Source organism: Galleria mellonella, unplaced genomic scaffold, assembly GCF_026898425.1.
Source record: "Galleria mellonella isolate WM207_F2 unplaced genomic scaffold, CSIRO_AGI_GalMel_v1 utg9223, whole genome shotgun sequence".
Lineage (NCBI taxonomy): Eukaryota > Metazoa > Arthropoda > Insecta > Lepidoptera > Pyralidae > Galleria > Galleria mellonella.
In genome coordinates this window covers 12,937-28,771 of record NW_026442175.1, presented here as the reverse complement: position 1 = coordinate 28,771, position 15,835 = coordinate 12,937, and the positions used below count along the sequence as shown (strand labels likewise).

General features: G+C 31.8%; 1 protein-coding gene across 4 annotated transcripts; it reads right to left on the bottom strand.

The window, feature by feature from the left end:
- On the bottom strand, positions 1-14,486 carry LOC113520658 (vitamin K epoxide reductase complex subunit 1). Of its 4 annotated transcripts, XM_052902550.1 has the most exons (5): positions 9,615-9,724; positions 9,250-9,296; positions 5,666-5,844; positions 4,897-4,994; positions 1-999 (listed from the first exon to the last, which is right to left on the bottom strand). In XM_052902550.1, exons 3-5 carry the CDS (start codon positions 5,830-5,832, stop codon positions 797-799), a joined length of 468 nt encoding a protein of 155 aa, XP_052758510.1. In that variant the 5' UTR covers positions 5,833-5,844; positions 9,250-9,296; positions 9,615-9,724; the 3' UTR covers positions 1-796. The 4 variants fall into 4 exon arrangements, with proteins under 4 accessions (XP_052758510.1, XP_052758509.1, XP_052758508.1 ...); XM_052902549.1 differs by lacking the exon at positions 9,250-9,296 and having other exon boundaries at positions 9,615-9,738; XM_052902548.1 differs by lacking the exon at positions 9,615-9,724 and having other exon boundaries at positions 9,250-9,557.
- Positions 14,487-15,835: the final 1,349 nt, after the last annotated feature.

The window sequence follows — 15,835 nt, the reverse complement described above, 5'->3', positions numbered from 1 at the left end:
TGAATGTTTAATTTTTTTACTTAGTAAATACATTGTTTTTACAGTTTCTAAATCTAAAATACAAAAAATATAGCTGATCAAAAATTTTAATTATGTATTTGAACTTAGTACCTATACCATAACTGGTAAGCAACAGTAAAAATTTGCAAAAATGCATTGTAAACTAGTAAATCATTAGGCAAATCAGTCGATTCCAATCCATTATAGTACTACGAAAATATTAGAAAAAAAAACATTACCTACATAAACATAATTTTGTGTCAACTTACTATTGGCGTATGTAAATATGGCAGTCACATTCACTTACACATAATTAAGTAGACACATTGCGTGCTACAATATAGGGATAATAGCGTAAACATGTTCGTATCCTTTTACAGTCTGCCCATATGCAAACAAATAAGCTACCTACCTCAACCAAATACAGTAACATTACGTTGGTAACTATGGGTTCCACAAATTTAATTCTGCGACTATTCGAATTTTACCGTTACTTTTAGTTTACAGCGCCATCTATATATTATTATAAATACTTGCTATTCAACGATAGATGTCAGTAGTATCTGAAATAGTACTCAGGTATCTATAATGAAATAAAAGATGGCAGTATATCGCATCAAATCGTATAAATTCAATAAAATGCAAAACAAATATTTTCCATGTTATATTTCAACATACAACAATAAATAAAACTTTTCATTTATAAAATACAGGAATGACATAAAAAAAGAATGTTTTTATTATCTTATTACTTAATAACTTTGTTTCAGATTGTACTTGTAATTCATCTGAGGTTTCACTTATTCTTTTCTGACAATATTTTATTTTTCTGGTATACCAGCCTAACAAGAGCACCGTTAACAAAATAAGTTGATATACAAACAACACACACGTCGCGTAAAACAAACGCAAGTAGATATGCTAGGTAGAAACTCGATGCAAGACCAGTTAATGTCAAAAGAAGTTGCAGCCGAACCCAAGCGAGATGATTGAAGGTTGCTGAAAATAAAATTACTGTATTAACAAGTTATTGCGCCTTAAAACAAAAACGAGTAAATGAAAGATTAAATTAAATCCAAAAGATTTGTGAAAATAAATTACTACTAGTATGTAACAGGAGAGAAATATTCCGAGTTGGGAAAAAGATTGTTTATTAATGAGGTCTCTAGTACCCATTGTTAGCAATATACACGGTTAACGCGAACTTCATGAAAATCATTGTGGTAATTTATTATAAATTCCTAGTAAATTTCCCACAATGATAAGGGGATGTTGTATCAGCTGGGGGTTTTACCAGTAGTTGCCACGCTTGGCAGGCGGATTGGCAACCGCAGTTAGGCTTTTGGTGATGTTTTAAGAGGGACCCTGCTGCCCATCCTTCCAGCATAAGCTCCCTAAATCGCCTCTTACGACACCCACAAAAAAGAAAGAGGTGCCATATTTTATACCGGGACTTACACGACAAACACAAATATGGGGCAAGATTACATTCTAATTGTTTTTTTCCACTGATGCTCCGCCAATGCAAACTCTTAGCATAAACAGGATTACCATTCCATAAAAAAAAACCTATCAAATTACATGAGCTAGACAAATGTTAATCCAAATTTAAGGTCATTGACTATATTTAAACGCACTACTTTTAAAAAATGTTATTAAGTATTGTATACAAGCACATACCATGTGATTTCCTAAAGGTATATCTATCCGATTCATTTTTCATCGTCGAACAATTGTGTTTTGAATAACTGTGTTTCTGTTTGAAGGGGCATGGCAGTGATATTTTGCAGGACACAGAGACAACATCTCAGTCCTAAGAAATAACAACGCATGACGGTTACGTTACAGTGATTCTATAGTCCATGATGCTGTTCATACCTATAGATGATGTTGACTAGTTCCACGAGTCCATTACTTGTTTGCCATACTAAGATGTATAAAAAATATCCGGCTATAAAACAATACTTACACAAACAAATGACCACGATTTATTATTCTCCAATAAATCCAGCATTCCCGGTCTCTATAATGATGAAATTAAACAAGCCAACCGCAATTACGTTACACAGTGGCAAAATATCGAGAATTTCAGAATCAATTTAATAAAGCAAATATTTTGATGGATTATGAACTGTTGGGTAACGACATAAATCAAACAAAAGCCGTGGCTTATTTCAATATCGAGTCGGGATAACAATGCCACTAACAATTCAGACCGTTTACGACCGTGTTTCGTAGAATTAACATTTTAGCAAAACAATAAAAGCTCACGCGAACTCTTACAACGTTCTAAATAGAGAACAGTTTACTGATATTAAATTTTGACGATAAATTCTATTTGTTTGTGGAAACGAACTTAATTATAAACTTTATCTATTTACGTTCATTATTATATGAAACTTTTGACAATATCATGACTTTGATATCTAATATTTAGGATGTCTAATAGACGAACTCACGAGGATATCCACATGAGTATAATAATAAATTAATAAGATAAATACAGGAAAATACGCTTAAATACAAAAATGTTATTAAAATTGAGTTAAGAGACAGATAAATTTAATTGTATAATAAATCTAAATATATTATATGTATATATAAATATATATATATATATAAAATATGTATAATATATAAATATATCTAATATTATAAGGTAATTATAACATTGTCAGCAACATTGTAGTAGGTAAACATATATAAATGCACAACTTAATTTTTTTATAAAATACTAGCTTACTAAATTGCTAAATGCTTACTTGCTATTTTAATCATTATATAAAGTATCCTACATAATAACCTAATCGAACAATAAATTTGAACGAAATCTATTAAGCCGTTTAAACATAATTGAATAATAAAAATTCAAACATACACATTTATATATTAGAATTAGAGTAAATAAATACAGAGATAATAGTGGATATCAACTAATACATATAAATAAAATTTATGCTCTGAATGTTTTTACGAGTAATCAGTAATATATTCGTATGTAGTTATCATTACTTATGTGATAAATGTAAAAGTATTTGTTTTTATTATTACCTGTTAGCGCGTAAATGGCTTATTTATTTCAAATGTTTCGCTACAAATCTACTATCACAACAGTTAAAATCGCTTCATTCGCCCTATCAGACTTTCGAAACATTAGCGCATAGTACGTTTGACTCGGCGGAGGAATGGAAAAGGAGTCAGGAACCAAACTTCCACCGAGTATGGGAATTGAATTCAAAGCGGTGAATGAAGTGATTCAGCGTGGTGACTAATTTAACTCAGCGGCCTAGAAATGTGGTGCTTTAATATGAGAGTATTTTGAAGAAGAGAATATTCTATTATAACGGCTTAACCAATCATTATGAAATATGATATACCCGTACTATACGATATGGGGAAGCAGATAGGATACTTTTTATCCCAGTCAGAGAAAATATCTCAGTCACGAAGACGAAGTCGCGGGTAAAAGCTAGTCAAATATAATTTAAGAACTTGCCCTACAGGAGACAAGTGATTTAATAGTGACAAAATTAATATGGGACCAACGCGATACTATCAAACAAGTATTATTTATTATTTTCATCTTCGTGTATGTATTATACTATATTAGTATATCTTATATATAAGTATATTTACATATATATGTAAATTTTAGCATGTATATAAATCAATTATTATTAGTACCACATTCGAGTATTCTAACACTTCCTTATGCTTGACTGGGAGAGAATTCCATTTGAATGAAGAATGCCAATGAGCATTAAAATCGCCTTATACACATACTTATACTAATTAATAATTAAATAAATAATTAAACGCGGATATCGACTCATCGATTGCAAAATGAATTATCAAAATCGATTTAGAATTGATGTAAATATTGAGGTTACACGCAGGAACAATACAGATTATTTAAAAACCTTCTTTTCCAATCTCTTAATAAAGTGGTCTAAATAAGAGTAATGCAAGTGGTTTGTAAAGTATTTGTCTTGTAGTCTACACAAACAACTTGCAAATACTTCAGACTTCTCAGGCAATTTCAAGCGAACAAATGTTATCCTATTACAATAACGGTTATTCGCAGCTCGTGAGCTACCAAATAAGCGTACTGCAAGCAGCTTGCGCGGATTTCGAAAGATTTTTCTCGTGGTTAGGTCACGAAACTATTGCCAACGGGCTGTAATGTGCGAATTACACTTAGATTGTGCATCTTAAACACATACACGCATTATGCAACTGAAAAGACTATGTGCACATACAATATCTTGGTTGCCAGCCAGTAAATCTCAACTTTGTGAAGATGTTTAGACATTTATTATTCAATTTAAACGGCTGAAAATATTTAAATGAAAGACACACAAGCAATCAACATCCTAGATTTTTTTTATTACACAGAGGCAAACGAGCATACGGCTCACCTGATGGTATCACCGCCGCCCATGATCACCCGCAACACCAGAGGCATTGCAGGTGTGCTGTTAGCCTTTTAAAAAAGAGTATACTCTTTTCTTGAAGGTTATGATGATTAACCCATACATGCGAGAAATAATGTACTATGACCGTAACCAAATAAAAATAAACATGGATAAAAAAATAACATATTTAAGTGCAACTGCACTTAAATATGTTAATATACAACTGTATAATATTCTTACTAGATAAATAAAGCAAAAAAGCTTTAAAACCGCGATCTTTTTATTTCGTAATTAAACACTATACGCGCCAAAAAACTTATATTTAAATTCAATATCCATGTATTCTTATATCGAAACACTAACCTACTTATTGTCTCTATACACTGTTATATAAATTGTGTATACAATTTAGCTAAAATGAATGCGACAATCCCTTAAATATTTTTTTCAATTCATTTAGAGCGTAAAATTTTATACTTACTTAAAAATATAATAAGACAGTAGAAAATTATTCCATAAATGCAATTTGGTACGTCCATTTTCAACTCTTTGGGAAGAAGCCCAAATCCTTTTGAATATCTGTAATTAGAAAAGAAATATACAAAAAAAAAAAACTATGGCTGAGGAAATATTATAAAAACACTGTCTTTTTAAATTAACTCCAAATTATACACAATTATATTTTAGCTCAACCACTAGCAAATATTTACGTCCAAAGTTAAAAAGAATGTTCCCTAAAACAATTTGAAAATCTGACAAATTTCAGGTATCTTGGTTCACTTATTTATTAAGGCTATCCGTTGATATTTCAATCTCCATCTTTACATGCTATATCATCATCATCAATCATCGTAACAAGCCATTATCGTCCCACTTATGGCCACAATCATAGAGTATGAGTATATAGTTGCACTTAAACAGGATAGCCAAAATAATAATACTTGTTTTCTTTTTTTATGACAAGGATCTCTACTATATAATTTACAGTTAAATATATTTTTTTTTCCTTTAAATATGACGAGACAATCGACTAAAATCCTATACAGGATCACATATTTTTTTATTATTTTTATGCCATAAATAAATATTGTAAAAAAAAAATATAAAATATAATAATCATAATAAAACAGTGAAGAAAGAAAAAATAATAATTCATTTTGAGGCATTAATATTACAACAAAGAATAACTAAATATTAGTATAGTAGGATTGAGTAATATTTGTTTGAAGCTGCTGAAAAGTGCTACTTACTGAGAAGTGAGCACCCGAGAGCAACTGGCGTACTCGGATATGTCACATAGAGCTTTGTATCCGGGACGTGCCTCCGCTATCATCTCCACATAAAGAGCGTAAGTGGAAACCAGCACGCCTACTATAGCCGTGGTTATGATTAGCCGATCTACTCTTTTGATATTCATACTTGTAATTTTCTGAAAACAATAAACATATTTAAATACTGGGTCATTCATTCCTAGTAGCATTTTATTTATTTGTCTACTAGTATTTGCTAGTTATTATATGTTAAAAAACTGTTTAAATTTGAGACGAAATACATAATTCAACAACATACTAAGAGCATATTTTAAAGACTAATAGGTCCAAATTCCAATAGGAATTAAATATAAAAACTGCTTTTATCTAAATAAACAATATATTGTTTCGGAAATAGCATGCAATGTGGTCGTACCATTAAAAGAAATGGAGGAGACCTTTAGCAGTGTCACCTAATCATCATATCAGCCAGTAACGGTCCACTGCTGAGGACGGTTACTGGCTGATACTGATAGGAACCCGAGTACCAAACCCTCCCCCTTGGCTGGGTTTGGTACTCGGGTTGCCAACCGCAGTTAAATTTTGTTAATGTTTTAAAAGAGACGCTGCTGCCAATCTCTTGACCATTAAATTCCCTTATTCGCCTCTTAACAACTACGGGAAAGAAAAGGATGGCATGTTCTATGCCGGGACCACACAACAGTATCACGTCTATATGAAATACCTACCGAGTTGGTTTGTTACCTATTAATGCCATAAATATCTCAACTAAATGTCATATGACATACAAGTAGTATTTACAATGAAAATGAAAATAGCTATTTTTCATCCTGGTCAATCATTATATCATCACGTAATGCGAACATAATCGCGGACATAACTGGTAAAATAATAAATTAAATTGCTAAAATAATTTACCTAGTTAATAACATAGGCATTAATAAATGTAAAACATTCAGGTGTTAATTTACGATCGAGATCTATATCGCGCTATTACGAGCCGCTGAATTTAAAACGATAAGTGAACTGCCGTAATTTATGAATTCGAAATGTTATTCCGAATTCGTTCAGATGCTCTCTTGTAAACCAATTAAATTTTTATGAATACAAAATGATATAGTATGAGCGAACGAAATTAACATCCTTTTATAGTCTTTAATAACTGCAAAACCCGGTTATACAAATTATTACGAGTATGATATTCATTGTAGTGCAGCTGGCTTGTTCGTTATAAAGTCGGAAGCGCGGCTTAATTCACACGGAGCCAAAAGTTTTTCTTTTGTTTCTCGTAAAAAGTCAGATGGGGTCACTAGGTATCCTAATTCATACATACATAAAATCATAGCTATAAGTTTCTTTTTAACATTAACTAAAAACTGACGACTAATGGAATGTGGCAAACTCCAACCAATAAAAAATAACTACACCATGGGCTTTATTGGATATACTAACAATCATGTTACCTACCCTACACGCGTAACGATTCCTAAAGTCTAGTGTGTAATACTTCAAATCTTATAATTTCACTGCAATATAGCAATCATAACGACCGTTAAATGTAGACTGCTGAACATATGCCCGTAGTTACCACGCTTGGCAGGTGGATTGGCAACCGCAGATAGGCTTTAGTGATGTTTTATGTGTGACGCTGCTACCCATTCTTCTACCATTAAGTTCCTTTAATCATCTCTTACAACACCCACGGGAAAGGAAGGGGTGGCCTATAGTAGGCCGGGACCGCACGACGGCGTTATGATATATAAATTGAACGGTTGTATTTCTATATGCATTTTGAAAGATAACTCCCTATAATGGTTTAATGGTTAATTAAAAATAACTCAAAATAGCACAAACACAACTATCAAAGTTCATAAATAAAAAAAATTGTCACCTTTTTTTTCTGGATTAAATCAGGTCATCATCCTCAACTGCCAGATTTAAATACTGTAAACCAGCAACGATCTTTTATTTTATTAGCCGTGTAAAACCAGTTATGATATCCTCAAATTGTTACGAGCTATCATTTTTCGCTCCGTAATTTATAACAAAGCACAAAACTTCCAAAAATTCATTTCTGTGTCTATTCAGGCCAATTATTTATTTATAGGATCGCAGGTACTTTATTCACAAAGTGTAAAAAAATAAAAATACTTTTTTTATATATATTTATTGAACGTGTTCTATTTAATGAAGTGAAAAACGTCTGCTTTGAATCGAACAGAAAATAAATTAGATGATTCATAATATTTTTACAAAGTTATATATTATACTTATATTATATAGTTAATATTCAATAATTATTGTAACTTCGAATATGATTTTTATATTTTAAGAACAGTTGAACGGGATCTGTAATCGTGTCACGATATTATTTTCTATTATTTTTTTGGAAAACTCGAGACGCAATAATGAATTTAAATGTATTTAAAATTAATTAATATATTGTTATTAAATACGCTATAAGATTCTGGACCTATCATAGTACACCTAAGTTTACAATGATAGATATTAACATTAATGGCCATCAGCATCATAGATTGTTGTAATCTGATGCTACAGCAAAACTCGAAAGTAGTCTGATAATTGTATGTATAGAAAGTTCACCTATAAATAATACAGCTTACCAAGTATAGGATAGATATGCAGTATGCAGGATATATTAAATTATTTTTACTAGCAAGTTTGCACGTGACTTATGATAGAGAGATTTGCATATGAAATAACCTTGGTATGTTCTTAGCTAGAACCCAAAATACTGCGTGTATGCTATTCTTACTTATTTCATGATGATTAATTAAGCTGTTAAAATGAGAAAACAAAAAAAAAAACACTTTTACTTTTATAAATAAAATAATATAATAGAGGATTATGTCCCACAAAAAAAAAACAACTTCAATTATATCAACACCAAATATTAGGATTTAAAAAGTAAACAGTACTGAACCTATATTGATAAAATTTCAATGGGACCAATTTGTAAGCATATTCTTACAGATAAAAAAATCCAAAACGATTTAAAACTGATGGAGTTATGAGATTTTTTTTATACCACTGAGGTGGAAAACAGGCATACGGCCCACCTGATGGTAAGTGGTTACCGTAGCCTATGAACACCAGAGGTATTACGCGTGCATTGCCGACTATGGAGAAACCTCTTTATCCTCCTTTTGAAGAACCCCATGCTGTAGGCTCTTGGGAAAACCTCGGCAGGAAGCTCATTCCATATTTTTTTGCCTTTGAATCTCCGTCTTTTTGAAGTCGGTTGAAAATTATAGGTATTCGTAATTTAATATGAGTTTAAAATATTAATACTAATATACATCGGTTTTGTTTTACAACTGCAATAATGTCATATCAGTTAAAATTTACACGTAATCTGCATAATATGTAGGTTTATAAACAAATAAATTGATTTTAATATTATATACCTGTATATAGGTATGTAAATTATTAACTTTCTAATCAATTGAACATACTTATTATTTTATTGTACGTTATATTATAATTATTTTATATTGTTTTCAAGTGGTGCAAAAAAGAGTAAAAAATAAATAAATACTTACTGCAAATGAAGAACAAACAATCGACCTTAATAAAAGTAAAATTACCACTGTGAAATAATTGAATATCTATAAATAGTAATCCTAAGACTTCTAAACTAATATTGAGTAGGTATTTTCAAGAAATTAGATTAACACCATTAATAATCCTGATCTACGTCATCATACGTATGGTACGGTGTCATTTCAGAAACTGGGAAATGTCTATGGTGAACTATAGCATAGAGAATCACTTTTAACAACATTTATGCCTTATAAATTATGTTATACAATAGCAGCATATGTAATTAAATTTACAGACATAATGAAAGTCTAATAGTATGCTCAAACAATTAAAGATGAATGATAATACTTATAAGAACAAGTACCTAAAAGTGATACAAAATTTATCAACTGAAGTATTCACATAAACACGAGTTAATATCCGAATAGATCACACGTTACTGAAACAAATCCAGTTCATAGCTCCTTTAAATAAAATTAATATTCATAACACAAACAATTATTATACAAGTTAGAGCGGAGAGTGCGCAACGCGTCTTCATTATCAGATTGATCTTTGAATCTACCTATTGAGCATAATGGCAATTTTTCAACAAAACGAGAAAGGAAATTTTCAATTTGATTTTATATTTTACAGACCATTGATTGGGGCTATATAATGAAGAGAATCTTATCTATGCATACATATCGTCATAGTCGTATAATACTGATGGATCTGACGAAGATTACATATAAAGATCCGTCACTATTCTACGACTATGATGATATTTGATAAGGTGACCAACTATACTTATTTACTGAGTTTTGTACTCTTTTTTTCGCAAACCGTTCTCCTTTCAAATCTTGTACTCTGAAAGTACTCATTTGTATAATTTTATACTCATTTGTATTTCTAAAACATTTTTTTAGATTATTTTATTACAATTTTATTAATTAAATATTTAAAATTATTTTGACAGTGATTTGAATTTCATTAGAATTTCAATAGAACATATTCCACATGAAAATTTAAAAATTTTAATAGAGATTTCCTTATGTTGTCCAGGCACTAATGCTACTATTGAAAAGGTATTTTCACTAGGGAATGATTATTGGAGCAAGGAAAAGTCGCAACTTTCTGTAAAAACATTATCTGCCGTCTTAACAGTCAAATTTAATATATGGAATGAAAGTTGTTCGGATGTGACTACATTTATTAGACGAACATCCTCATTTAGCAAAAAAAATCCACTCCGAAGAAAAATATGTTTTAAAAGAAAATAAAGTTTTTTTCGTTTTTTCTTCTTTTTTTTTCACCTATGAAATACTTGCAAAATGTACTCTTTTTGAACAAAAAATAGTTGGTCACCTTATATTTGAGTATTCCTAAGATTGCATATTTAAACGTGGCTTTACCACATTTGGTCCACTTTTTCTTATTAGGATAAATTTGTCCTATCTCTCAAGTTAGATTATAAAATACACATTTATAATTTCGTTTAAATCAGTTGAGAGGTTCCGAAAACTAACGTGAACGAACGAACATCGTGATATATATATACGGTTTAGGACCAAAAAAGGTAAAAGCCCTTAAGAAAATTTAAAAACATAGACATATTAAAATATATTGCAACATATATGCACACTTAATTGTCTTTATAAACTACCAATGCTCCGCCATAGTTTCTCACTTTTTTTTATTTTAATATTATATAAAATACAGCCTATATTCCTCACTAATAATATAGCTTTCTATAGGTAAAAGTATTTTTAAAATCGATTACGTATTTTTTGAGTTTATTCATTACTGACAAACAATCAAATATTCAATCAAAGAAATAAACATAAAATTATTTTTTATAATATAAGTTGTAGATATCTATAGACATTTTATAAATACTTTTTATATATTGAAATATCTGTAAAATATGATTGAGGTACACGTTTACACTGAATACGTCAAGCCGATGAGTGTGGATGCCGCTTAAATTACGCGATCCAGTGAACAGAACAAACAATGACGTATATCTTGCCGATTAATCGGAAAGTATTTCACAGAATAATAATTTTAATGCGGCTTCTGTCAGCAAAGTATTTTAATATAACAATAGAATTGCGTTCTAAGTACTTCGCAGAATAAGAAATAAAAAAGTTATTAAAGTACTTGTAATTAGCTGAAAATATGTTTTGTAAGTGTTTACATTTATGTACATAACGAATTAAAGTCCCGGATTCGATCTTGGTCGGGCTAAATAACGAACTAACTCTCTTCTCTTTCTTTCTACTGGCTAGGGTATTTTTTTATTGATGGGTGAAAATGGAATGGTAACCCCGCCTGCGCTAACGGGAAACGCTGGCGGAGTACCAATGAAGAGTGATAGATGAGAATGAAAACAGGCCAGTTAGCCCATCATGATGAATTCATCAGGAATTAACCATGATAGTTTCCAGAGAGAACCGCGTGGAGGTCGACCTGGGTATATTGCTAGCAATGGGATTCTCAGTCTACTTTCCTAACTATCCCTTTCCCCCCACTGGCTAGGGTTTGGGTGTTCTAAGTTTTGCCCCCAACTGCTCGTTACCTAGTTCCTAATAACTAATGTTATCCTAGCTTGAAGATCAGGGGGTTAGTATGATTGTGTGAAACTTATTATACTTTATGCAATTTTAATTACGATATATGTACGTCATGGAAATATAAAATACTAATTATACCACATAATTTAGTGTAAATAACTTCGGCAGTTACTAACTACAACCATATTAATATAGCCATTAATTTAATATACTCAGTTATTTTCGTGAACAACTATTTACAAAATAAATCATTCACTTTATGAAAATAAAAAAAAATATATTTTTTTTTTATTTCCATCATAATAATATTTACCAATCGAGAGTCTCATTTACCAGCCGGTGTACGACAAAAATGTGGTTAACATTTTTACGTTCACCAGATGGCGACATTCATGAGTAATATATGTAATTATTTCACCTAATGATGTGAAACAAAAAGAGTGTGTTGTTTTATTTTTTACTGTTAATAGCTTAATTTAGATCAGCGTAAATAGCGGTAGAACTCTATCCTCGAAATTACTCTTTTGTTCATTAAAATAGAATACACGAGAGATAAAAAAAAATATAACATTCTCTCTGCCTTCTACATCTGAGTAAAATATTCGCAAAAGTCGTTCATCTTATAGGCACAGGCCATAAAGTTACTTAAATAAAGAATCTATGAAATCAAATCAATAATGTTGCAAATTCCTATTTAACAACTCCGCATAACATGCTGTTAGTAGTAGTACTACATAATAGGTGTAATACATAATACTAGTAGTAGTAGTACTCTACTAAGTAAGTAAAGTCGGACGGGATGTGAAGTGAAGACGGAAAAATGAAGTCGTAAATATGACTTCACATTTCGTTATTTTATTCCTGTAATGAATGTACAGAAAGCTTTTTAAATCTCGACTTTTGAATTTAATAAAACAGATCATATCATATCATCGTATTAGCCTTTAACCGTCCTCTGCTGAACATAAGCATCCTTCTTGGGGGGTTTTGCCAGTAGTTCATAAGCTTGGCAGGTGGATTGGCAACCGCAGTTAGGCTTTAGAGATGTTTTAAGAGCGATGTTGCTGTCTATCCCTTGCTCTTCCTTAGTCGCCTCTTAAGAAACTCACGGGAAAGGAAGGGGTGGCCTATTCAATGTCGAGACCACATGGCTAATAATACAGATAGTAATAAAAAATTGAAGAAGATGCAAAAATCTGTCGTCCGCTAAGTCATGTCAGGGCCCTTAATTATACACAAACCTAACGGCCTAATAAATATTTATATCCTAGGGCGACAATTTTACAAGAGAAAAAATAACTAAAATGTATTTTGCACATGAAAATTGAATTGGTAGTAATGAAGTCTGCCATCCCCATAGCCAGTCAGCGTTTACGAATAATGCAGGCTGAATTTTCATTTTATTTCATAACTAATTAAAAGGTTTTTTCAACAATAATTTAATATATTTTTTATTGGATGTTAATGGAATGTTTACTCCGCTTGCGTTAGCTGACTAAAGACTGGCGGAGTACCAGTAAGAGCATGAGATGATAGATATATATATATATATATATATATATATATATATATATATATATATATATATATATATATATATATATATATATATATATAAATGACGATAAAAAGGCAGTTCAGTCAACCCTTCGTGATGAATAGACCCGGAAGACAACTGACCTGTTTTCAAAAATATAATCGTTAGCACAGGCGGGGTTTTCCATTTTCACAAAAAAAAAAATAGACCTCAGGACGATGGTTTCCTAAGAAAGGTCAACCCCTAGCAATGGGACCCTTTTCCATTACTAACAATCTCTTCCTCTTATAACTTTAGGGTTAGTAAGCTTAATAATATATATATATACCTCAATTTGTTTATCAATTATCAATTTAGTCAGGCGCGAAAGGTACTTTCATCCTTAAAAAAAATTATTATAAATGGTATGAAATTTAAGTCACTGGAATAAGGTTTGAATTGCTTAAGCAAACCAATATTCACATGAAACTATAAAAGTCAGTAACGCCATCTATTACATACTGTAGAAAGGTATATTATTTATGTCATAGATAATAAAATTTATTTTGCCAGCAGCAAAAATAACAAACAATTTAAATTACTGCATTTAGTGATAAAATAAATTATAATATTAAATAGAAATATTATTGTACTTATATTTATTTCATTTTTTTTAAATCTTAGAATGCAGCGTAAGAAAATGTCAAAATCAGCCATCACAAATTTATTTCTACTGAACAATTTCTCACATAGGATTTTGGCATCGTAAATCTGTACACACCGTGCTATCTGACATAGTCAAACGAGCTCCAATTTCTACTGAATATGAACACAGTGAATCAATGTTGGAAAACGTTTACACAAACAAGTTCTTTCTCAACATGTTCCTACTACCAACATAATCAAATATCTAATATTAATACTATGTATTATTTCAGGAATAATCAACAATAATAAATGAAGTATAAAGAAATTAATTTGTGATAAAAATTAAATATAATATATCTATTTAATCTTACCTTACACATATAAAACAATATCAACACAAGCTATTTCGAATCTAATGACATAGAAAGAGATAAACTAATTTGTAAGAAAAAGAAAACCGAGCGCCACATTGCCAATGACGCCCGATATCGCGGAATGTTAGTTTTAGTGTGTTGGCAATACTGATTTAGTTCACCATCGCGACCGCAACGCAGCGTTGGCGTCGTGCAACACCTTTCATTGTATTGACTATTGACTGATTCTGAACACAGAGAATAATGTATAAAGTTAATTTATCGTATTGTTGTCTTAGTTCTTGTTAAAATATATAGTAATATGTCTTAGTTTAAGTGGAATAATGCCTCCGTTTACGTGAATGTGAAAGAAAACAGCCCGTCGAGTGCTACGCGGCCATTTTACTTGCAATGCGGCAACGGTGTACGGTCCGCCATTGGAAACGAGCAGTGTCTTTTTCTGAGTGCAAGTTTTGTATTTTGTCGAATAACACGGCATAGAAGCGACGGATAACCATGTGTGATAAAAGTGTAGTGCGGACTTTAGTGTAGTGAAGCACGGTGGTCGGGTGATTCGAATAATGTGCGAACGATGGAAAACGAAGTGAAGCAGCGCAATCAGAGAAATAGGCGACGGGAGCGGGCACAGCGCATGCAAGCACAGCGAGAGAGTAAAGTTAAGGATGGGGACAGTGGCGAGGACGAGTCTCCGGCGAGAGAGAAGCCGCCTCGTCCTCCGGCCAGGAGAAAGAAGTCGCGGGAGCCACTCGGAGAGGAGGACATCATCGATGGTTTCGCCATAATGGCTTTTCGCACCTACGAAGATCTAGAGGTGAGTTCATCGGACTGAAATATACCCCAAATAATGACGTATAGCTTATAGGTAAGAAATTTGAATGTCTTGACGGCCCATTAAATTCTGTGTATTGTTTACATTTACATTGGCCTACAAAACTCGTTGACTTTTTGTCCTATCCGTCATACTAAAATAGTATACCTAAAGTTAATAAATAGGAAATTCTACTCTATTTGTCGTCATACAGACATGCATCCATCTATTGTTATTATGTCATTGTATATCTACTACACTACACTATTATATCTGGGAAACTTTAATAAGTTACATTTATTTATTACTTTAAATTATTTTTATCACACAGTCCATTTGTCCTTTAATAGGACCCATTACAAAAACAGCACTCTGTAATCGCTTTCGACGTCGACGCCTCGGAAGTGCATTGACCCATCAAGACTAAGTGAACCCTGTGCAAATGATTTGAAGTCGGTCCTTGTCTAAAGGATTTTCTTATCAGAAAAAGTAGCTGCTTGCTTATTAACTAATCGTAACCTTTGTAAACGTAGTTCGCAAAAATAATATCCTTGATCGTACATATACATGTTTGATCGTGCGTTGTATAGTTATGTAGGCACCTATTATGTAGTGAGCAGCTGACGACGGGCGCGCCTGCCTGAACGCGGGCCACCGCTCTCGGCAGGCGAATGCAGTCGCGGT